Here is a 22844-nt window from a genome sequence, read left to right as displayed (position 1 = left end):
CTGCATTTCGCGAAAGATTTGAAATTTATTAAATATTTAAGTCGATATTTGTTTTCAGCTTCAAGGGTTGATTATATATTATGTTTGAACCGTTAATCTATGAATTATTTAGTTATATATACTATTAGGATATCTATACTATTATTTGATAAATAAATTTGCTGATTTATCATATTTTCCATAATTTCAGTTTATTTTGTTTATTTATTATTTTTATTAGGTTTTAGCTAAATTATTGATTTATCATATTTTTCATAATTTTATTTTATTTTGTTTATTTATCATTTTTATTAGGTTTTAGCTAAATTATTGATTTATAATTAGTTTTAGTAGAATTAATTTATTAATTTGAATAATATAATTATTTCAAACTTTATAATTAGACATATAATTATTTTGCTTAATTTTATATCTTTGACGAGTTATGACTAATTCTTATTATTCTGTTTAAAAATAACATTTGTTACTGAATATTTTTAAATCATATTTGTTAATAGATTGGATATGGAACATAATCAATATTTTATTATAGTTTGTCATATTTTTTATAATTTTAGTTTATTTTTCATCTTTTTAAAATCATATTTGTTACTGGATATTTTTAAATTATATTTGTTACTAGATTGGATAATGTTTTAATATTTTATTATAGTTTATAATTTAATAATAGTGTATATAATGTCTTAGTGATATTTATCGTAATCTTTGTCATATTATAATGTGATTAGATAAGAACTATCATAATAAGGAGGAAAGAGAAGAAAATAAAAAAGAAAAATAAATTTATTAACTTTTTTGTTACGCTGGGTTATACTCATTTCTGAGAGAGAAATAAAATATGTAAAAAACAAAACAAGATTCTGTTTTCCACCGTAAATCATAGTAAATATTATTCAACTCTTTTCATCTTGATTGGCAACATCTAAGTGGAAATGGGAGTAAATTTTTTTTACTATGATATTTGTTGCGCTAGTTGTACTTTACAGTCACACCCTATAATTATATTAGTATGTAAGTGCTAAAGGGAGAACTATGATACCCACTTCATTTTAGTATCCATTTTAATATTATATTATAATATTTTTCTGACTGTATAATAATACATATATATTCTCATCATATGTTTGATGGACAATACATACAAAACTTCATCTTCAATAATATAAACACTTTCAAATGATGTCTTTTTAAATTGGATGCTAATTATTATAAGATTTTATTATAATTTTTAGACTTAATATGGGTAGCGTGTACCAATACTATTAAAAGGGAAGAAGTTTTAATAAATCTACTTAAAAAGGTTGTTTGGACCCTTTCATTATTAACTTAATCTATTATATACAAGCAAATAAATCATAACTTAATCCTATATTCGTTCAAAAAAAACTTGACCCTATCATTTTTAATAACAACCCGCAGAATACCATGGCGTAGCAAACTGGACTACGTTTTCATTTATTTCAAAATACTACGTGTTTGTTTTGTTAGGTTTCCTTAGATTCAAATTTTATGAGGTCCACATGTTATTATCTAATGGATCATTTCCATTAACAAAATTATATTTTCTTCAAACTTTACGAACATATACCACACTGAATAGGAAAATATAATAAATGATGGCCTTATATCATAATCTCATAGTTTTACAATTGGATTAGTGTATTTAGCGTAAATAGTTTTTGCATATAAGGTTTTATGGTATCAGACAACATCAAATATTTATATAAAAAATATTCTGTTAATCTTTTTAAAAACAACTATGTGTTTATGCAAATTATGTAATTTTTTTTAAATTAAATATAGTTCGCTTAAAATTTTAAAATAAAAAATATAAATTTTATATACAAATTTAAACATATATTATAGCACATGTTAAAAATTAAATATAATTAATATTTGTAGGTAAATAATTTTTATTTTAAAAATACATATACTCATTTGGTTCTCGGTTTGGTTTCAATTTTTTGATTCAAGAGATAAAACATCTGGTCGGTTATTTATGAAATTCGGTTCAATTTTAGTTTTGTTTTTTTTTTCAGTTGGTTCCTAGGTTTCGGATAAATGTTCTAAGACTTATATATTATCTCATATAGAAATTCATTAAAAAAAATTAAAACCAAAAATAAATCCGCGCTTTTCAAGCGCGGATCAGAATTTAGTATACGCATTAAAATGTCACAATTTGAACAAAAAAAGAAAAAAAAAAGACCGTTTGATATGCTTTTTCCACGCTAGTTTGAACTTTAAAATCAAAAACCTATCAGTCAAATAATTCAGGTATTCGTACAGTACATGCCTATATGGATTTGCACAGTTAAGTTAGAACCCTTACTGACATCAACATCTTAAACATATTTTTCAGTTGGTCCTCCAACTCTCAGGCGAATAAATTAGAAGATGCAAAAAGATAAAAATACTAAATCAATATACTAAAATTCAGAAAAAGCGATATCAATTCAAACACATAACATGATCTAGAGATTCATGAACTCTCAAATTTCATACATTTTTTTTAGGTACCATTTATGATTTCACTCATATGGATTTCTGAATTTCTTCAAGAGATCTGGAATATCGTAGCCAAGCATATCATCCACTGCTTGAATCATCTTAGGCTTCAATTTCTCAAACTTGTCAATGTTATATCCTCCCAATACTTCTCTGAAATGCTCCACACTTGGAAAATCTCCTGCCGGGAGATGATACTCTTGTTGCACCTGTTTAATATTTTTAAACTCATGTTCATTAATTTAACAGATTTACATATCTGAAATCAATAGTCAACAAATATTTTATAACTTAAAACGATTTCTAAAAAAACTGTATTTTGACTCAACTTTTAACACAAGATAAGCAACATCTACTATAATTACTCTAAGTTTGAGTCTTAGATGGTACTAACCTTTTCAAATTCTTGCTGAAGATTGTCCATGAGACGTTGCTGAGCTTTGGACTTTCCCATCATTGCTGGCATTTCTTTCTTCAGATGACTCATTATGTAGGCATTGATCTTCGCAGCTCGAGCTCTCTTCACAAACTCGTTAATCTGGAAAACAACAAAAGAAAAACTCATTAATCTGCAAAATAATCGTCCATGTTTCTTATTGGAGAATAAATCTTTGTTTGTAACTAGTCGAAATCATACCTTTCTGTCGCATGCTTTCTTAGGTATGGTCATTAAGTCTGTGATGAGGTCGTTTTGCTCTTTCTCAAACAATTCTTTACCAATTGGACCAACGACAGCTTCGTTTATGGGTTTATCATTGAAGGATCTGCACAAGTTAAAAATAATAGCAAATGAATTTAGTGTGTAGGCAAATAAACTCAAACAAACAAATCAGATTGTATCCAAAAGCATACCCAATGTAGACACGTACGACCTCTGGTGTGTTCAAAACTTTACCAAGGGACCACATTAACGCTCCATATACCCTCATAAGCTAATTAAACAAAGTTTTCGATCAGCTCAACAGTGAGTAAAAGTTAAAATTTATGTATGCAATAAATAAATGGGAAGGAAACGAGAATTTACTTGTTGAGTATCAACTTGGTCAGCTTTGTTTAAGACTACACGTATCTTGTCCTCGTTACCACGCAGAGATGTAATGACACGCTTGAATTCATCGCTGATGTCGAGCTTGTGGGGATCGAAAAGAAGCAGAATCATGTCACACTTAGATGCAAACCATGAGATGACACCGGTGAAGTCATAGCTTCTTTGCATCCTTTGTTTCTCTCCTGAAAGAACTCCTGGAGTGTCTACAAGAGTGATCTGGTCCAAGAGCTACACACGCATAAAGACAAACCTCATATAAAACAACAGAAGATGCGATAAAAAAGAGAGAGAAAGTAAGGAGATGCTTAAATACTCACAGGATGAGGCATCTGAGAGCACTCGAACTTTGATAGGAAAGCACCTCCAAAACTTGTTAACCCGTTAAATGGCATGTCAGCTTGAACAGCCATTGTATTTCCAGGTATGGTCCGCTCATCTGGTCCGCTCTATAAGGAAAATAATTCATAAGATTTGATCTAAAATGAGGTAACTAGCAATTATTCTACTACAATCAAATCAAGACACGTCAACATACCATTGCAACCACAAATCTATCTGTTGTTGGTTCTGGACCAATGTGAGCTCCTGATAACAAGCGGACAGTGGTGAGATCAGATAGTGGTGACTGAAAAGTATATATGACTTGCTAGAAAAGTGAGAAAATTACCTGGATATTCACATCCCAGCAAATGTTTTATAAATGTTGTTTTCCCGGTGGAATATTGACCCAAAAGCATGACCATGGGTTTGGCATCAAAATCACTATTAGTCTGCATATAGTAAAAGAACAAGTGTTACATAGTATATAAGTGCTGTAATTAACTGAAAAACGAGATAAAATAAAACCCCACAACGGGTATAAGTTCACTCACCAGCACTGGAGATGCAAAATCATTGAAACGATATGTGACTTCCAAAGGCTTTAGCTTTTCAGCGTACAATCTTTTCAAGCCATCAACGATTGTCACCACATTAACCTGAGGCTGCACATGAAAAAAAAATCAGACCACACGACATGGCATTTTGCAGCAATAAACCAAGTTGTATGAAACCTTTATAATAGCTTTTGATTTGAACCAGGGAGCTTTTTCCTTGACTACTTGTGGCTGAGTAACTACTGCAAGTTTAAACGAGCAAACCAATAACTGTAAGATAACCAAAACAAACACAAGTCATGAGTGAAAAAATTGCAAAAAAGGACAATGTTGTTTTACCATTGTCTTCGTCATCAGCATATGCTTTTGATGCTTTCTGTTTCTGTAAGCAAACATGTAAAGATAAATATCGGATTCAGAAAAGCAAATCATGTAAAAGCTTTTAAAAACAAAATGAGAGAAGAATGAGCCTTACAGATACCACATTCTCCAGTCCTTCCAACACAGGAAGTTCCACACTCATCAGATCAACTAGAATAAGAAGGATACACATTAGCCACAGATGAGTCTACTCTCTTTGATCTGAAGATTGTTCATCCTATATTGTTCACTCACCAGAACCCTTCAGAAGATCTGAAGTAATCTCATGTCCTTCTTGTGCCAATGTGACGAGCTAAGCAAAAAAAAAAAAAAGAAAAAGAAAAGAGTAAGACTCTCATTTTACACAAATATTTATTCAAATCAACTCATTAAGATTGACACGGTCATACATACCTTCATCGCAGTGATGAACTCAGTCAAACCTAGAAACCCCTGCCTCTTCGAATCCGCAACTGCCCAAACCTTTTAAACAAAAACACAATTTATTCCAATCAAACATACAAATAATCTTTTGATTCTACACTTCAAATCCACTTGAAATCTCCATAGATTCCCGAAATTAGCAAAATTAATATTAAAACCAAGGAGAAAGCTACATCGATTCATATGAATATTGTTTGAGTTCTACACTAATCCACTTAAAATCTCCATGGATTCATAAAATCAATCTTAAAACCGTCGAATCGTAATGAATATAAACCTGTTTGAGTTCCTGACGAGAAAGCTTTGACATGGCGAAGAACTTCGTAGCATCGTTCCCAGAAACACGTCCATCTCCATCTGAATTTCAAAAGTTCGAACGGAATCATCTACGAGAGACTAGTAAAGGGGGGAGAAAAACACTGAAACCTGAATCGGCGATGTTAAACCATTCCTTGTAGATCTTCTGGTGCTCTTTCAAACAAGTACCGATTGAGATCGCCGATGAAGTCTCCATTGATCGAAGATGCTTATCGATGAGAGAGAGTAGAGAGAGAGATTGGTTTCTGAAATTTGAAATGAAGAGTGAGTAGTTGAGAGAGAGAGAGAGAGAAAAAGGATATTTTCCAAAAAGAGATTTTTAACTGGTTTGGCGCTTGTCGAGGGGAAACGTTATTTGTGACGACGACGTCGTTTTTTACACGTTTTACACCGTCAATTGAATGGACGACACACAGTTTATCTCTCTGTGATCGAAACAACGTGAAGTCGTATATATTTGCTGATGAAGGAGATTTATTTGTCCCAGCAGACACGCATGGAATTAACGGCTGTGATTTGATTTTCGAACAGTCCCTAGGTGTCATCTTCGTCATTGAATTTGAAAACTTGAATAGAAGCGCCAGCTCAGCATATTGTTTTAATAGTATAAAAGATTATCAGAAGCATCGCAAATCCATAAATCATACCTTTTTTTTTTTTGAAAAAGGGCTAAATCCATAAATCATACATTCACCCAAAAATTCATCATTATGACCAAACATATAAGAAGAACTAGATTTTGACCCGCGCAGACGCGCGGGTGTATATTTTGAAAAATATGTTGATATTTGTTTTTCATGTACTTATTAGGATTTGGAAAAATGAATCCGAGGAACCTAACCGATACCGATCCAAAAATATAGTATCAAACCCGAACATAAATTGATTAAATATTCTAATTATTCAAAATTTTGTTATTTAGAGAACCGAATCTGATCCGAACCGAAGTATTTGGGTATCCGAATTTATCTAAAAATAGATTTATATACTTTTATATATTAATTATTTTTAGATTTAATGTATATAAAACATCAAAAATGATACTTTTAAATTGGTTTAAATACTTGAAAATATATATAGATAGTCAAAAGTAAATATCTGAAATAGTTAAAGTATACTCAAATCACCAAAAATACTTAAAATAATTATTGATTCCGTATCCAAAATTTTAAATCAAGCCAATTGATATGTTAAGCTTAAGTATTATGACATATGTTATTCAAATTTATACGTAATATATTATTTTATTTATACATTTTGAGAAATTTAAAATATATAATAATTTAAGACTTTAAAATAATTTAAATTAGTTATCCAAACCCAAACCAAATCCGCAAAGATCCAAATCGAACTCAAACCAAAATTTAGAAACATTCTAATAAGGCTGAAATCTTTGACCTTGAAAACCCGAAATACAAACCGATCAGAACCAAACCCGTATGGGTATCCAAAAGCCCAGCTCTAGTCATTATTATATATCGTATTTTATTTTCATATAATTAATCATATTTTATATGTACCATCATATAAGTAATCATATAATTAATAGTATTTTATACATACCATCATATAAATAATTATATATATTATATTTTTAAAACTTAATATGAAATATAAAAACCATAATTTGACTTGGTATTTCAAATTGGGCTTTGTATTATATTTTTCTTATATATATTGACAATATTTTTTTATAATGGTTATTGAAAAATAGTTTAGTAAATATCTATTTTTGAATATATGTAAATTTTTGAATCAATTTTTGATATAAATCAAATTTGAATTATTATTTTGATTTGAAATATGTATATAAAGTTTAAATTTTGTTTTATGGTTAGTTTAGAAAAAAAATTTTAGGCAATTAGATTGACCCATTTTGGTATATTTTAAAAGTGGCCTAGATAACTTTCAATTTTTTAAAAAAATATAAGCCCATTACTTTTTTTCTTAATACTACTATCCTTGTTTTCAAACAAAAATATTTTTTTTTTAAAAGACTGCAATCCATGTCTCCAAACACTCTAAATTTTTTAATAGTCTTATTCAAGTCTCCAAACATGAGTTTTAATAAGATAGATATCAGTTTTACACAACAACAAACCTGAGCTGGATACATATACATATATAACTCACAGAAGATCAAACACCGATAAACATATATTCCATCAAGGCATCAACAGACGATGTACAAAATAACGCTATGATACTCGCCATTGTGGAAAAATCATCTCTGACACTAATTATGTCGTGCGTTGTGAGAGAAACCAAGACACGGGTTTTGTTTTCATGTTATGTTCACTGCCAAAAAACAAAACCACGAAGAGAGAATGTTTTCACTTTTTCAGTAATGTATGTAGAGTGGTCATGTAATGAATATACGGACATATTAGTACAAATATGTATATTACCGATTGTCTTTTTGAGAAGCCATAGAAGAAGAGCAAGCTCAATGCTAAAGATCATCCGAAGCCATGTTTTATCCACCAAGAATCCGTAAACCGTGATCCCGGCTTTGTTGTTCTCTAGATATGTCACTATACATAAGCAAGAATAAACTGAAATTAGTTAAAACGGTGAAAACGTTTAACAGCAATCATCTTTCCAAATCATACATTATTTACCTAGAGCTTGACGTTTCTGGAAAGAAATGGCACGTGCATAGATTGGATGTATCGTGGTATTGTCAAGATCACTATCTACTTCTCCATCTTCATCATCATCAGATGATCGAGTAACATCACGACGGCGCGACAAAATCTGAAAATGTTGTCTGGATGTTGGATATTTAGGAGTATCTCCACTGTCAAGATCATCAAACGTGTCTAGAGAGGCGCATACGTTCCATTTAGTGGCGATGCTGGTTACGGATTGAGCTTTGTGAGTCATCTGTGTTGCACTTTTCAAGCATATGAAAAGCCCTGACACCAAACTTATGGAACATAACTGTCAGAAAAAGAAGAGAAATTGATCAAGATAATGTTTCAAAGATTTCACATTTATCCAGCATTTGCCTTTAGTTTAAGACAAAACTCGATTAAACATGTACTAACAAGAACAAATGACTGAGTATTTCTGCGAAATCCTTACCGCGAGTTCGCCAACTTCGTATATATGAAAGGGAACACTGGCTCTTATGGTAGTAAGCAACGCCATGAACTGAGTGGCAGTGACGAAAAACAATGACAGTACTAAGAACCGTCTGAAACGGTGACTAACAATCTTCAGTTCACGATGGATCTTCAAATGCTCAGCGAGCGTGGCACTAAAGTCAGTAATCTCGGAGGAGAAGCAGCGAGCGAATTCATCGAGACGAAGGATCTGGAGGTGGCAGACGACTTGGTAGACGAGACAAGCGATGATGAAGAGCGATGTACGGTAGAGCCAAGAGGAGAGCTGGAGCGTGCATGCTAACACGTGGCTCAGCGTTGGGTTGATAAAGTAAGGTATCTGGTCTGAGCCAGAAGCGTACCACCAGACACGGTAGATTGCTTGAAGTGCAAGTGATGGGAGGACGAAGATAGCCAGTGGCTTCATTGATCTCTGCAATAAGCAAACAGAGAAGATACTTTAAATTTTTTGCTTCGTATCCGAACCTACTTTTTGCTTGGCTGCGGAAATTAGGCATCGCATAAAAAGCCGAACCGACCCTAAATGTACCGGTTTAGATTGATTTTTGGATTCAGAACTCTTAATATCGAGAACCGCATGTATAGATTCGATTCGGTTCCAATTTCTACTGATCGGTTACCCGATTAAAACCAAATCCATTTTATAACTTACTAGTAATTACTTTGAGACAGTATAAATATATAAGATTTGGATACTAAACAATTCTAAAATTATTAAACCAAACCAAATTGGAATCAATAGGAATCGACCCAAACTTGAACCGAAGTACTTTCGGTTCGTATACAAAATATAATTACCAGACTGATTCGGAACCGATCGGGTTTTATCCTGAACCGAACCGAATATCCGAATTCTCGGACCCAGAGAAAATTACCTGGATCTCTGCTTCGTACCCGACTCTAACTTTATCGCTGACGTCTTTGAGTTTATGGAGGAACAAGAACTTGCGGATGCCGTATCTCTTAGACCAAGCCGAGAGGCTGACGAACGAGATTCCGGCGAAGATCGATAGAGAGAGCTGCACCAATGCGTCGTAGGGACGGTGGAGTTTGAAATCGCAGTCGGAGCAGATTAGCACGAAGTGTGAGATCATTGGAACGATGACGGCGAGGAGGAAGAAGAGGGACCAAGAGATCAGAGTTTTAAGGCGGCTCGACTGATCGAACCAGAGAAGGAGTCTCGGGAATGAGAATTTAGTTGCCGGAGATTCCGGCGGTTTGTGGATCGGGTCGGGTCGTTTCGATGATTCTTCCATCGGTTTGAGGGTATTTCCGGGATGTGGATAAATCAAATCAGAGGCGGAGATTAAGCTCTACACTTCGGTTTCTCGATTTTATAAGACACATCTGTAAGTTTTCTTTCCTTTTGTCGTATTAAAATTAAAATACTCCATTTAATAAAAAAGATGGCCGTTGAATTTATAAAATATACTGTAATAGTCTGTCTGTCATGTCTATCACGTTTTGACTCTCTTCACCATGTGTCTTGCATTTTTATGTGACATATGTAGCCGACAGATTATACAATGATTGATTTATTACGGTAATTTAAGAATCTAACTAGTGTTGACATTTTATTAGAGACAAATTATAGGGCACGTCTCCTTTTTTCCATTTATAATGAGTATTTTCGTTATTAGCACCAGAGAATCACAGCACCGGGACCTAGCACCTAATCAGTTAATCAGATATAAAATATGGAATAGTTCTTTGTAATTTTCTGCAAATATATATAAACTAAAAATAGTTTCAGTATTTTATATAGTTTTGCGGGTCATGGGTTATCAGTTCAAAATTTTATTTGTTCTGGTTTTTGTTTAACAAAATTCAAAACTACAAGTTATCTTTTTGACGACAAAATTACAGAAAAAATACTATTGTCTTCTTTCTTTTGCCTGTGTCACAGCCCTAAGATCAGTTGCCTCTGTGTTTTTCAGTGATTATGATTCTATTTTTCTATCTTTCAAAAAAACAAATTCATGTTTATGTATATTTTAAAAAAAAACAAAAAAATTCTGGATAACAAATATGAAACTGGGCCCGAACGATTTGAGCCCACTAGTTCACAAGATACTGATATTTTAAATAGGCCCATAGCGCCGAAGACAATTATGTTGCTCGACCAAACAGATAACCGAACCGGATCTTATCGGGGTAGGAATAGTCAAGAATGTTGACTTTTAAGAGGATAACCATTAAGTGCATTTTCACCGTATTTTTTACTTTTAATAACAACAAAAAGTCAAAAGAAGCTAAATAAAGGCCAATAAAAAGACGAATATATTTAACATTCTACTAGATTTTGACCCGCCCTTTGAAAGGGCGGGTATATTTTTTGTTTAAAAAATTTTAGTTTTTATAATTTTTTTGTAATAAAATTTGTGCTAATATTAATTTAATTTGATAGAATATATACATAAATTTGGTAAAAATAATTCAATTTTGAATTTATACACAAATATAAAATTTAATTTATTTTAGCAAATCTATGTATCTATTCTATCAATTAAATTAATATCAAACACAAAATAATAACAAAAAATACAAATATAAAACTAAATTTCACAAAAAAAATAAAACAAAAAATACCCGTCAAAATATAGGTTCTATTAAAAATCCACTTAAACCCGTTAAACTCCATTTTAACATTATGTGTTTTGTTAATTGATAGATTTAGTGTATGTGTAAAACTTTCAGAATTAGAACAAATTAACGTCTAGTCCAATAAATTCTAACTTCTTGAGCTGATATGTAAGTTATGTTGTTGTAGTGTGATAATGATTTTTTTGAAATATATCAAAGTTAATTATAATCTAAACTTATACTGTAATTGTTGGTGAAAATAGTATTTATTTTATTTAGTAATATTAAGGGTGAGAATAAAAGTGAAAAATATTTTATATATATAGTATACTATTTTATTCTCCACATAAACAAAACTCTTGAAGCTTGAGGTTGTCTTCTCCAATAATTCAGTCGCTTCTGATTTTTTTCCGTTTGATTTACCCATTACACCACCAGCGAGAACCATAAACCCATAATACGACATGAATCCATCCGTCTATCTTCACCTTTCTCTGACCATACCAAGAGCTAACTTCACGCAAAGATCAATGTGTTTCTTATTGTAAACATTGATCACAAAACAATACAAATGAGAGATCACGTTTATATTTAGTCGGACATATACTGTCATTTATTTTCATAACCGTGGATTTTAGTTAGTATAACTGAGAACTATGGATCCGAAAATATAGGAATTAAGGAGAGGTTACGATATTATCATATGTGGTTAGTGTTTAAATATAATTAAATACAGTTACATAAAGAAAATAATAAGTGACTGTTTAAATAAATAGTTGGACTCAACTATTATCAATTGGTCATGTTTCTAATTTAATAGTATTGATTGGTCAACAAAAGATAAAAAACAATTTGTATTAAACAAAACAAAACAAAAAGAAAAGGAGAAAAGTGATAGACGTGAAAGAGGGATTTTTGCATTTACGCCTCCCTCCCTGCGCAGAAAGAGAGAATAATGTATTCGACGAAGCTTCTGGAGATATCGGAGCTATAAACCGTAAGCATTTTCCGTTACCTTTCTTTCAAAATCTTTCAATAGGACAAATGTGTTTCCGATCTGATTTCGATCTGCGTGCAACTCCGGTTCTTTTCATTTAGGTTTTCTGATGTCAAATGCTTCTCATGTTTTATTCCTTTTTTGTTAATTTTCTGATAAAATTTAGTGTTTTAATTGCAACATTAATTAGGTTTCGCCTAATTTTCTTCAGCTAAAAAAAAACATTAAAAGAGCATAGATTTGATGATTGTGGATACCTACACATGTTTCATAATATTACTTTTAATTGATTATATATTCATGTAATTGAAGACAAAAGTGGGTTTTGATGTGTATGCATTTTGATTGTGAATAATCTATCTATGTTTCAAGCCTTAATTTGTTGTTTAAAAGGCTGATTTTGTTTTTTTTTTTTGTTAATTATGTCTTTGTGGTTAAAGTGGTAATGGGGAGAGAACCAGAGGAGGAGAAACACATGGATAATAAGCTAAACAGCTCTTCGCAGCAAATGGAGCCTGCAGAGGTTAAGGAGTGTACTACTGATCACAACTCGGTTGTAGATGACGGATCTGGATCCCATTCATCTTCTGGTCAAAGGAAGAAGCTAAGCACAACACCTCCTTCTCACAAAACTCGTGGTGGTGGTGGTGGCGTGAATTACACTGTTCCAAAGCCATTCTCTCTGTCGGCTGAAAAGCCTGCTGCTTCCTCTGTCTGCGCAAGAGCAGGAGTTGATAGTCATAATAGCTCACCGGGAAATGCTGCTAGCCGCAACTCTTCTTCTGGATCAAGAGGTTCACAGGTAAAACAAACAAAGTGTGTAGTTCTTGTGAATTGTGAAATGAGACACTGAATAGTTTTTTGTTTCACAGCCAAACTCGCCTATGCCAGCGAGGAAGACAATGGATCACAAGAAGCACCATGATGATGAAGATACTTTTTCTGTTGCTTCCTCGTATCCTTTCTTTTATTGTCATGTTTTAGAAGGAGAATATAAAGAAGAAACATTTTGTTTTTAATATCTAACCACTACAAGATTACTTTTCTTTTGATCCTTAGCCATATATGTATGTATAGATCAGCTACATCTGTAAGAACTATTAAACCCAAGGTTACCATTGGAGTTGCTCCAACCTTTAGCAGCACTTCGCGGCTGGAGAGACGCAAAGAGGTATTTGCCCTGTTTCTCTCTTTAGAGATGTCATACTTATTGTTCATTCCTTAATTCTTGTTTCTGTTAATTTGCTAATCATCAACATATGATGGTTTCAGTTTTACAAGAAGCTAGAGGAGAAACAGAAAGCACTTGAGGAAGAGAAGAGAGAAAACGAGAAAAGGCTTAAGGTACTACATGCATGCATGCTAGCTAGTGTATGGTGTATGATTCTACTTTATATAGTTTCTGTGTCATCCATTTTCATTAGGAATAACATGATGGGGTAGAAAAAACAATGGCTTGCACAGTTTTTGAAAACAACGATCTTACATGTTCTGAGTCAAATGGCTTACATGTTTCTGTATCTTATATTCTTGAGCTTTCTCAAAAACATTGAAAACGTATTGTTCTTCCAGGAAGAGCAAGAAGTAGTCACTAAGCAACTCAGGAAGAACATGGCTTACAAAGCTAATCCAGTACCGACTTTCTACTACGAGCCTCCTCCACAGAAACCTCCATTGAAAAAGGTATGTAAACAAAACCACAGTGTCTCTGCTTCCTTGTTCTGTGTCCGTTTTCGATTCATTTTCTTGCTTGTCCAGTACTGAAAGAATCCCATAGTAACATTCTGTTTCCTTCTCTTATGAGTTATGTGCTTATCCTAGTGTATGGCCATGTTAGCTTTGTTATGCTTTTGTCAGTATCTCACACTGTCTTACCTGCAAACGGAGCTATGTTAATATTCTGTGGTTGTTTGATCAACAGTTTCCTCTGACTCGGCCCAAGTCACCAAACCTTAACCGCAGAAAGAGCTGCAGCGACACAGTCAACTCATCACATCAGGAGGTGAAAGGGAAGCATTGTGTTCGACATCGCCACAGTGTAGACGGTCGCAAGGACGTATCCAACCCGAGGAGGACACCAGATACGAAGAAGTCCACAAGGGAAACACCAACAAAGTCTGAAGAAGTTTATGGGAAAAACAAGAGTGGCAATGAGGGAGAGGCAGGTGAGAACTGCAATTGATTCTGTGGAGTGACGTGACGTGACGTTTAGTTTATAGCTTCCGTTTTGACTAACTTGGTGATTTGAGAAATGGGTGAGAAGTTTAAGAGGAAGAACATGTTCTAGAGTGGAAAAAAAAAAACAAGTTTAAAAATTCCGGTTGTTTTGCTTTGCTTAATATTTCTATATTTGATTGCTTGAAATCAGCTACTCTTACTTGTTTGATCTTTTCTTTGTCAGTTTGAGAATTCATGTGAAAATGTATATCAAAGTTGTCTGAAAATTAAGTTATTAAACATTTGTGTGAATTATATTACTTTAGGTTTAGGTTAAGGTTAGTTGAAGTAATTATTTTCAATATATTGCTCCTAGATTAGAGATCATTAAAGAGCAAGTGAAAGTTCGATGAAGATATAGTTGAGCAAGTAGGACCCGGTGAGAATTTAACAGTTTATACATGTTACAAAAAAATAAAATACAATTGTTGCTAAAGACGAGAAAAAATTTATATCAACTTTAGTTTTATCCAGTGACAGTGAATAGGAGTTTGCTTCGATTACAAAATGATGTTTTATGCAACATTTCACATTCTTAATTACTGTGTTTTGACATGATGGCTTTAGTTTTTATGATGCCTTGTTGTTACTGAGTTTGTGCCCAACTAACTACAAATCGTTGAGCGACAACTTTTCCGTACACGATGTTACATTTGAGTTTTAATAGCCTTTCATTATCATGTTCTTGTTGTAGGTTATTTTGGCAGCTGGTTAGAAGGCTGTTCTGTTCATACGGTTGTTCAGAATTGTGAGCAGACCTGGCCCTGAAGTTTGATAGGCTGAAAGTTAAAGAGGAAAAATAATTATCTTTTTTTGAAGGATGTAAGCAAGAGGTTTTGTTGTTTCAGCTGAGAACCAGACCTCATTTGTGAGATAGTTGAACTTATAAACCAAATTGATCGCAAGACTAGAAAGCCTAAACATGAAAACACAATATAATTTCGGACTATAAGAACTTTGGTCTAGAAGTTGTTGACAATATGAAAAACATACTTTTTAATAGTGGTGAATGGTGGGTGATGTGTGCGAATACCGTCTCCTAGATTTTCAACATACACAAGTAGTAATGAAAAGCGAAAAGTTGGTCAACATTTTTTGAACGACCTAATTAATTTGATTACTCTTTATCATTTTTCATTGGCTTTACGCAGAAGGCAAAGGAATATTCTTGAAGATCCGTTTCAACATTCCTTGTTCCGAAGAATCCAACAAAACCTTTCTGATAAAATATTATCCATAAAAGAAACAATTCAATACCAAAAAGCTCTCTTCCTTTTCCATCACCATGACGTTGGAGAGTTACAACGGCGATGTTCAGACCGTACCCCAATCGGAGAACTCACCGAACGACACCGAGAAAGAGAGAGAGCTGTTCGTGCCGCCGCTCAACTTCGCCATGGTTGATAACGGAATATTCCGTTCCGGTTTCCCCGAACCGGTTAGTTTCAGCTTCCTCCAGTCTCTCCGACTCCGATCCATCATGTAATCTTTCCATTTTTATTCCGTCCTCTTCTTGGTTAGAGAATCGTACGTCGTAATCCACCGTGTTCAGTCTCTGATTTGTTGATGTTGGTGTAGATACTTGTGCCCTGAGCCATATCCAGAGGTGAATGTAGAGTTTGCCAAATCGAATGGGATCCAAGTGTTTCAGTTTGGAATCGAGAGATGCAAGGTCTGGATCATCTTATTACATTGATACAAATCTTTTATCATTTTCCCTTTTCTTTTATGGTAATGATTTATTGCTTATCCTATCTGTTTGCATAGTGTGACGTTATATGTTATTGCTTCAAATTAATTCTCTGCTCCTAATATCTGTTAGAGCATCTCCAATGTAAAACACAATAGAGTAAAATTGCTCCAACCTTACTTCATTTCCCACTCCATAATGAAGTGATGCACAAACAAAAAATAGATTAAAATGGAGTAAATTTCATTATGGAGTGAGATATGGAGTGGAGTTGGAGCATTCCTTACTCCATATTCACTTTTACTCCATTTTAGAGGAAAAAATGGAGTAGCGATGGAGATGCCCTTATACTGATGCAATAATGATTTAGTTTTCTTCCTGGGACCTATCAGTTTGCTCATCTTCTTTACATATGGATGCTCTAGTGAGATTAGATGTTTCTCTCCTTTTTCAGGAACCCTTTGTTAATATCCCCGACCAAGTTATCCGAGAAGCATTACAAGTACTCCTAGGTAACCCTTTTTTTTTTGTCTCTCTAAAGCATCTTGAAATCGTCTAATTTGAGTTGTTCTTACCTTCTTTTAACCAGATACAGAGAATCATCCTGTCTTAATTCACTGCAAAAGTGGCAAGGTAATATTGTTATCTCTCTCTCTCTCTCCTGTGTGAAACCCTAGTCTCACAATCTTTCCTAATTTATCTTGTGGCTTGGTTTCAGCACCGGACCGGATGTCTAGTCGGGTGTGTGAGGAAGATACAGAGATGGTGTTTGTCTTCCATCTTCGACGAGTACCAGAGATTTGCAGCTTCCAAAGCTAGAATCTCAGACCAGAGATTCATGGAGCTCTTTGACATCTCCAATTTAAGGCATTCACCACTCTCCTTCTCATGTTCCAAGAGGTGCTGATCACTGAGACCGAAACGTACGTACACCTTAAAGGTGGTGTTGAATGTCTTTAAAAGTTGCAAAGTTTCTTTAACTAGATGAAAAATCATTCAAATAAAAAACCCTTTTATTTCAGTGTAAATAAAATAAAAATTGTAGGGTTTTTCTAGAGAGAAAATGAATAGGGCTTTTCTTGAGAGAAAATTTCAAAATTAACTAAAAAAAATCATCAAGATCTTCAATGGCCTCCGCTTGCTCTCTAGCAATCTTCATATTAAGATTCATTGATAGAAGAACAGCAAAGACGATGGCAAGACATGATATCTTAAACCGGATTTTCTCATCCTTCATCCTTTTCTTTAGCAACATTTTAACAACAGATTTGACGCTGACAACTTCAACTTTCCAACATAGCGTCTGCCAGTATGGCTTCTCACTTAGGTTTGTCTTCCTCTTTGATTTCTTTGGATACTTACCAAGTGGAAGTCATGTTACTATCGCAAACTCGTGCAAAGAAAACCTTATGGGATTACCAGCAAAATGGAACCAGACTTCATGCTTCTTATTAACTTTGAATTGTCTAGATAGTAAATACTTAGTAAATATTTTCAAGAACAAAGGCTTATCAGCAATCTCCACAATTTTCCTAAAGGCCGATTCACGAATCTTCTGAATCTCGTCTTCCAGAAGTGCATTAAGAATGAAGTTTATTGCTCTGGAAAATTGGTAAGTCAGAACCTTAACGCCGACGGATTCTTCTCATGGGCGAACATCATGTCAGGAATTAGCAAATCTTCACGGAATCTGGTGACGATCTTGGAAGCCACCATTTTTATGAAAATTTGAAATCTAGAATTTTTTCCTTTAACAGTTGTAGGAAGACATAAGGCCTACTACTTTTACGTGACAATCGGGTTTTTTGCAGTTTCCAGCGCGTGTTCTTTCATATCTCTTGTCAGATATAAGCATAACATAAGTTTAGGAGTGTCGGTGAAACTATCGAATTTGTAACAATAGATTTCCATAACACAAATTAAAATTGTTTCTATAGTTATGGAGTGCAAATTCCCTACATCATAACTACACTAAATCAATTTTATATTTTTTTCTTAATCTAAATCAATAATTTTTTAACTAAAAAATTGTACAATTATTTTAAATTACGAAATTTTGTTTACAGAGATCCAAATTGAGGTTTGCATTTTAATGAATCTCAGACAGATCTCTCGCGAAATCGACCTCCGATCACAAAAGAACAACAGCCAAAAAGTAAGAGTACTTTTCGAAGCTTCTAGGTCCATCCCGATAAAATCATCCACAGCCTAAATATCGGGATAAATTTCAAATATTCCTAATTATTTCCTACTCGTAGAAAATGTTTGGAATAAAACGATTAAAAGGTTACCACAAAATAATGGAAAGTCAGCAATTTCAGCTAAATGACCGAAAATTATCTTCGATTTTCTAACGGTTATCTTTACCACCCACGTGCAGGGGCGGACCCATGCCTTCATGAGGTGTGGCACGTGCCACAGACTAAGTTATAAATATTTGTATAAAGTTAGGTCCGGTTGGAAATTGTCAGCTCGGTTGGTTTAAAGTATTCATTAGTGCCCCACGTATCCCAAGTTCGAAACGTTAACTTTTTTTTTCTTTGTTTCCAGATTCTTTTACACATATTTTTCTGGATAAAAGAATCTCTTACACATCTTATTATATTTTAATCACTTATCTATAAAACAAGTTTTCATTTTTCCATTGTTCTCAACTACCTAATAGAAAATTTTCTTTTCTTATTTTTCTTTAATATTAGTTTTACTTTTCAAAATAAAAGTTAATTTATTTAAGTTTAACTTTGAATATTTTTTTATCAAGTTTGTATTTTACAATATTTAAATTAAAAGTTTAACTAAAACGAATCATTTTCATAATAAAGTTATATATAATATGAAATTTTTGTGGTATTACTTAAAAATATTTAACATTATACAAAATGTTTTATTTTTATTTGACTCATTTAAAAAATAAATATAAAAATTATAAGAGTAAAGTATTTTTAAAATATAATATAATTTATCATAAATATTACTGAATAATTTAATTAATAATTATTTATATATATATTTATGATAAAACTTTACAAATATATATTGTGCCCCATGTTAAATTAGTTTCTGGGTCCGCCCCTGCCCACGTGTCACTACCATCTCCTAGTTCATCTGCTGTATCAGAATACGATACTATCCCTAGCGTGACCGCGTCTACTACTCTCATCAGTTTTAATTGAGAGGAGGGCATATATGTCATTTAATATCTTCGCTCGACGACTATAAGATAGACCTGAGGTTTTAGTTTATTTGTATTCACTGCTTCCTGCGAAGAAAACAAAAAAAAAATGGCGACGGTACCCTTGTTCACCCAGTTTCCATGCAAAACCGTAGTTCCAACCTCTTCGAACTCCAAAATCCAATCAAAATCTCCGACTCTAGTGTCCGTAAACCCAATCAACCGGCGGTCGGAGGCTAGAACCGCTGTCCATCGGCCGGAATTCAAGGTCCGAGCCACGGACGTCAATGACGAGTGGGGTCCTGATGCGTCGGAGAGAGGATCGAACGTGTCTGTGGCGGAGAAAGAAGCAGAAGAAGCTATTGAATCCGTGGAGGAGACGGAGCGGCTAAAGAGATCGCTAGCTGATTCTTTGTACGGGACAGATCGAGGTCTTAGCGCATCGAGCGAGACGAGAGCCGAGATCAGTGAGCTCATCACGCAGCTTGAGTCCAAGAACCCTAACCCAGCTCCCAACGAAGCTCTGTTTCTCCTCAGTGGCAAATGGATTCTCGCGTAAGTTATATGTTTTGGTGTGGAAAGGTTTCTGGTTAGTTCGGTTCGTTTAAAATTGTGCTGAATTGAACCGAAAACTAATTTGGTTTAGTATTTTAGTTCCTTTGTGAAAATTCTGCTATAGCTTTTTTTGTTTTGTTTAGATTTTAGATTTTATATTTATCAAAAACTCGCTTAATTTGGTTATGTAGGTTAGTTCCGCACAAAAATTTTGGTTAGTTTATGTCGGAATTTGGCTAAAATCGTCGAGTTTTGGTTTTAATTTTTAAAATAAAAATCTATTGTTAACCGATTTACCTAATTGAACCGAATTTAAAACCGAATCGGAACCGACAACCAAAATTTGGGTTCAGTATGTTGCAAATTTGCAGGCCTCATTATTATTAATCACGTGATTTAACCTAGATAGTGAAGCATTCTGCCATGTCAAGAACTTAATCTTTAATGTTAATCTCGTTGCAGTTACACATCGTTCGTTGGTCTGTTCCCGTTGCTCTCACGTAGAATCTCACCGTTGGTCAAAGTGGATGAGATCTCACAGACCATTGATTCCGACAGCTTCACCGTACAAAACTCTGTACGGTTCGCTGGTCCGCTTGCCACTACATCGTTTAGCACCAACGCTAAGTTCGAAGTCCAAAGTCCTAAGCGCGTCCAGGTTCTCATCAGATAATCACTTATCTTCAATACTTATTATTAGAATTATTACAAGACAGACTTTTATAAGATCAAATGTCCGAGTTTTGCATAACCTAATTGAGGTTATTGTTTTGTTTGCTTGCAGATCAAGTTTGAGCAAGGTGTTATCGGGACTCCTCAGCTAATGGATTCTATTGAAATCCCTGAATCTGTGGAGGTTCTTGGTCAGAAAATCGATCTCAACCCCATTAGAGGATTACTCACATCTGTCCAGGACACGGCTTCTTCAGTGGCTAGAACCATTTCAAGCCAACCACCACTGAAATTCTCTTTGCCTGCAGACAGAGCCCAGTCGTGGCTGCTCACTACTTATCTCGACAAAGACCTTCGGATCTCGAGAGGCGATGGCGGAAGCATCTTTGTGCTTTTCAAAGAAGGCAGCTCTCTCTTAAACCCTTAGAACATTGTATAGCAAGTTATACAGAACCATGTCTGTATTTAAAACCATGTCTATATTTAATAGTCTTGTACGTGTTATTGTTGTAGAGTTTATGATGGTTTTTGTATAGTCGGGGTTTAAATGTTTGTTAAGTTTTGCTTATAAATTTATAAAAGGTGTCTGATTCTGTTATTACTTAGAAAACGGGTCTGTTACAGAACAGGGTATCTTCTTACATAAACTTCTGATCTTTGCTTCTTGTGTCTCTCTGCTCATCTCTAGTAGCTTCTCCTGAGTCCTGAACCATGTAGTTGTTCGGCAAGAAAGCTATCAGGGCTTATCCGAAAATCTAGAATGCTGGTCTGATTCAACGGAAGATTAAAAAAATGAAAGGCTATATAGTGTCGCTTCTGCAGCACAATGCAGATTCTTGATTCTTTTTTTTTTTTGTGTCGTGGTTTGCTCTGTTTTTTGCTATTTTTGTTTTTCCAGCTTTATTTGTTTTTTTCTAAGGTCTTGATTAGTAGAGTATTAGCAGAGTAGCAGTATGTTATAGAAGCAGTTTGCTGCAGGAGCTGTATGCTTTTGTTAAAATGTTTAATAAGATGATTGGTAAAGCAGTACGAGCATACTAATATATATATATATATATTAACATATAAAATTAATTATTTTATTAAATAATTAAAAATTATGTTTACATTGAAAAATATTATTTTAAAAATTTTATAATTAAAATATCTATTTTTAAAATAATATTTCATATTTAAAATAAATTAAATTATATTTTAAAGGTGAAATACTATTTAAAAAAATATTTTTATTATAAATTAATTTTAGAGATCAAAATTCTATTTTCTGTATATAAAAATGCTAGGAACTTTTTTGCATAATATAAAAATGAACTAAAAAAGAATTACATAGAATGATTTAGGATAATGAAATCAGATGTAGTTCTCATAAACATTAAAAGTCGGTTTATACAATTGTCTATTTAATAGTTTATTATTTTTAATATTAAAATATTTTTTTCTAAATATGTTATAGTAACATCAAATATTGAGGTTATAACAAGGATTTTTAATGCTAAAAAGAAAATTAAAACAAAGCTTACTTATTTTTTTTGTTTAATTTGTCTAGAGTGCTGATTGTGCGCATTTGAAGTATAAATTTTTACGTAATTTTATTGTAATTTATGATTTTGAAGAACAAATCCTTCCAATTTAGAAATCTCTAAACCAATAAATAGATGGATAGTCTAGTTCATTAAATGCTCATTAAATAAGAAGTCTAGTTCATTAAATAAAACTTGTTTAGAGATTTTTATCTGAATTAAACTTTGTTGAGCTGTTTTAAGATTATAAATCTACCAATAGTAGCAATCTCTCTATCTATATAATATTATTTGAGAAGTTAATTTTCTATGTGTCGCTTTTACGTTAACTCTCATGATGGTTGATTACACTGAAACCCTTAATGAATTAAAAATATTACATTTAAAAATATTATTATTTATTTGCTTATTTAGTTTTCATTTTAAAATTTTCAAAAAAACATATACATATAAAAAAGGAAATTTTTTATAAAGTTATCTAAAAAACGAATTTAAAAACAAAAATATATGTGTATATAATATGATTTCAAAAAAAGGAAAGTCCACAAAATAGTAATATTTCATTTAAAAAAATATTTTTAAATAACATTAAATATACTTTTTAAGTAATAAATACCTTCTTTATATCTATATTTTCTTAGATGAAAAATATAAATTTGTATACAATGTGATTTCGTTAAAAACAATTTACACAGATTATCTTGATATTTGAAAAGGAAATATTATTTCTTTTAAAACATAATTTTTAAAAATACAA

At 33.0% G+C, this 22844-nt stretch overlaps 5 protein-coding genes across 7 annotated transcripts; 3 read left to right on the top strand and 2 right to left on the bottom strand.

Annotated features, from left to right (window-relative positions):
* Positions 1-2406: 2406 nt before the first annotated feature.
* Positions 2407-5902, bottom strand: LOC106366123 (EH domain-containing protein 2). Of its 2 annotated transcripts, none has more exons than XM_022692350.2 (16): positions 5662-5902; positions 5513-5592; positions 5206-5274; positions 5047-5104; positions 4907-4962; positions 4771-4813; positions 4609-4670; positions 4429-4539; positions 4224-4326; positions 4092-4141; positions 3874-4002; positions 3533-3784; positions 3361-3440; positions 3146-3272; positions 2903-3046; positions 2407-2717 (listed from the first exon to the last, which is right to left on the bottom strand). In XM_022692350.2, the coding sequence occupies exons 1-16, from the start codon at positions 5747-5749 to the stop codon at positions 2532-2534; spliced, it is 1638 nt and encodes a 545-aa protein (XP_022548071.1). In that variant the 5' UTR covers positions 5750-5902; the 3' UTR covers positions 2407-2531. The 2 variants fall into 2 exon arrangements, with proteins under 2 accessions (XP_022548071.1, XP_013661134.1); XM_013805680.3 differs by having other exon boundaries at positions 4609-4673; positions 5662-5901.
* A 1658-nt stretch (positions 5903-7560) lies between these two features.
* LOC106366124 lies at positions 7561-10094 on the bottom strand. The gene is made up of 5 exons (XM_013805681.3): positions 9557-10094; positions 8641-9093; positions 8175-8496; positions 7962-8087; positions 7561-7851 (listed from the first exon to the last, which is right to left on the bottom strand). Exons 1-5 carry the CDS (start codon positions 9935-9937, stop codon positions 7838-7840), a joined length of 1296 nt encoding a protein of 431 aa, XP_013661135.2. The 5' UTR covers positions 9938-10094; the 3' UTR covers positions 7561-7837.
* Positions 10095-12089: 1995 nt separating this feature from the next.
* Positions 12090-14730, top strand: LOC106366126 (protein WVD2-like 2). 2 transcript variants are annotated; one of them, XM_013805682.3, is made up of 7 exons: positions 12090-12261; positions 12702-13063; positions 13134-13216; positions 13339-13432; positions 13534-13605; positions 13834-13944; positions 14183-14730. In XM_013805682.3, exons 2-7 carry the CDS (start codon positions 12707-12709, stop codon positions 14441-14443), a joined length of 978 nt encoding a protein of 325 aa, XP_013661136.2. In that variant the 5' UTR covers positions 12090-12261; positions 12702-12706; the 3' UTR covers positions 14444-14730. The 2 variants fall into 2 exon arrangements, with proteins under 2 accessions (XP_013661136.2, XP_013661137.2); XM_013805683.3 differs by lacking the exon at positions 12090-12261 and adding an exon at positions 12286-12362.
* Positions 14731-15621: 891 nt separating this feature from the next.
* On the top strand, positions 15622-17217 carry LOC125578330 (probable tyrosine-protein phosphatase DSP4). The gene is made up of 5 exons (XM_048740790.1): positions 15622-15960; positions 16057-16150; positions 16623-16680; positions 16758-16801; positions 16887-17217. The coding sequence occupies exons 1-5, from the start codon at positions 15764-15766 to the stop codon at positions 17073-17075; spliced, it is 582 nt and encodes a 193-aa protein (XP_048596747.1). The 5' UTR covers positions 15622-15763; the 3' UTR covers positions 17076-17217.
* A 2167-nt stretch (positions 17218-19384) lies between these two features.
* On the top strand, positions 19385-21081 carry LOC111213446 (probable plastid-lipid-associated protein 1, chloroplastic). The gene is made up of 3 exons (XM_022715200.2): positions 19385-19895; positions 20358-20553; positions 20680-21081. Exons 1-3 carry the CDS (start codon positions 19450-19452, stop codon positions 20992-20994), a joined length of 957 nt encoding a protein of 318 aa, XP_022570921.2. The 5' UTR covers positions 19385-19449; the 3' UTR covers positions 20995-21081.
* The last annotated feature ends 1763 nt before the right edge of the window (positions 21082-22844 follow it).

This window comes from Brassica napus, chromosome A9, assembly GCF_020379485.1.
Source record: "Brassica napus cultivar Da-Ae chromosome A9, Da-Ae, whole genome shotgun sequence".
In the NCBI taxonomy this organism is placed as follows: Eukaryota; Viridiplantae; Streptophyta; class Magnoliopsida; order Brassicales; family Brassicaceae; genus Brassica; species Brassica napus.
This window is presented reverse-complemented; position numbering and strand designations above follow the sequence as displayed.

What these genes read in the sequence shown, in the direction of transcription:
- LOC125578330 (XM_048740790.1), top strand. Translation starts at nt 15,764, where the DNA reads ATGACGTTGGAGAGTTACAACGGCGATGTTCAGACCGTACCCCAATCG. An exon ending in AGCATTACAAGTACTCCTAG is followed by an intron (nt 16,681 to 16,757) that starts GTAACCCTTTTT and finishes TCTTTTAACCAG; the next exon opens with ATACAGAGAATCATCCTGTC. An exon ending in TTCACTGCAAAAGTGGCAAG is followed by an intron (nt 16,802 to 16,886) that starts GTAATATTGTTA and finishes GCTTGGTTTCAG; the next exon opens with CACCGGACCGGATGTCTAGT.
- LOC106366123 (XM_013805680.3), bottom strand. Translation starts at nt 5,749, where the DNA reads ATGGAGACTTCATCGGCGATCTCAATCGGTACTTGTTTGAAAGAGCAC. An exon ending in ACCAAGTTGATACTCAACAA is followed by an intron (nt 3,441 to 3,532) that starts GTAAATTCTCGT and finishes TTGTTTAATTAG; the next exon opens with CTTATGAGGGTATATGGAGC. An exon ending in AGAAAGCATGCGACAGAAAG is followed by an intron (nt 3,047 to 3,145) that starts GTATGATTTCGA and finishes GTTGTTTTCCAG; the next exon opens with ATTAACGAGTTTGTGAAGAG.
- LOC106366126 (XM_013805682.3), top strand. Translation starts at nt 12,707, where the DNA reads ATGGGGAGAGAACCAGAGGAGGAGAAACACATGGATAATAAGCTAAAC. An exon ending in CTGGATCAAGAGGTTCACAG is followed by an intron (nt 13,064 to 13,133) that starts GTAAAACAAACA and finishes TTTGTTTCACAG; the next exon opens with CCAAACTCGCCTATGCCAGC. An exon ending in GGCTGGAGAGACGCAAAGAG is followed by an intron (nt 13,433 to 13,533) that starts GTATTTGCCCTG and finishes TGATGGTTTCAG; the next exon opens with TTTTACAAGAAGCTAGAGGA.
- LOC106366124 (XM_013805681.3), bottom strand. Translation starts at nt 9,937, where the DNA reads ATGGAAGAATCATCGAAACGACCCGACCCGATCCACAAACCGCCGGAA. An exon ending in GGTACGAAGCAGAGATCCAG is followed by an intron (nt 9,094 to 9,556) that starts GTAATTTTCTCT and finishes TGCTTATTGCAG; the next exon opens with AGATCAATGAAGCCACTGGC. An exon ending in ACGAAGTTGGCGAACTCGCG is followed by an intron (nt 8,497 to 8,640) that starts GTAAGGATTTCG and finishes TTTTTCTGACAG; the next exon opens with TTATGTTCCATAAGTTTGGT.
- LOC111213446 (XM_022715200.2), top strand. Translation starts at nt 19,450, where the DNA reads ATGGCGACGGTACCCTTGTTCACCCAGTTTCCATGCAAAACCGTAGTT. An exon ending in AGTGGCAAATGGATTCTCGC is followed by an intron (nt 19,896 to 20,357) that starts GTAAGTTATATG and finishes ATCTCGTTGCAG; the next exon opens with TTACACATCGTTCGTTGGTC. An exon ending in AAAGTCCTAAGCGCGTCCAG is followed by an intron (nt 20,554 to 20,679) that starts GTTCTCATCAGA and finishes GTTTGCTTGCAG; the next exon opens with ATCAAGTTTGAGCAAGGTGT.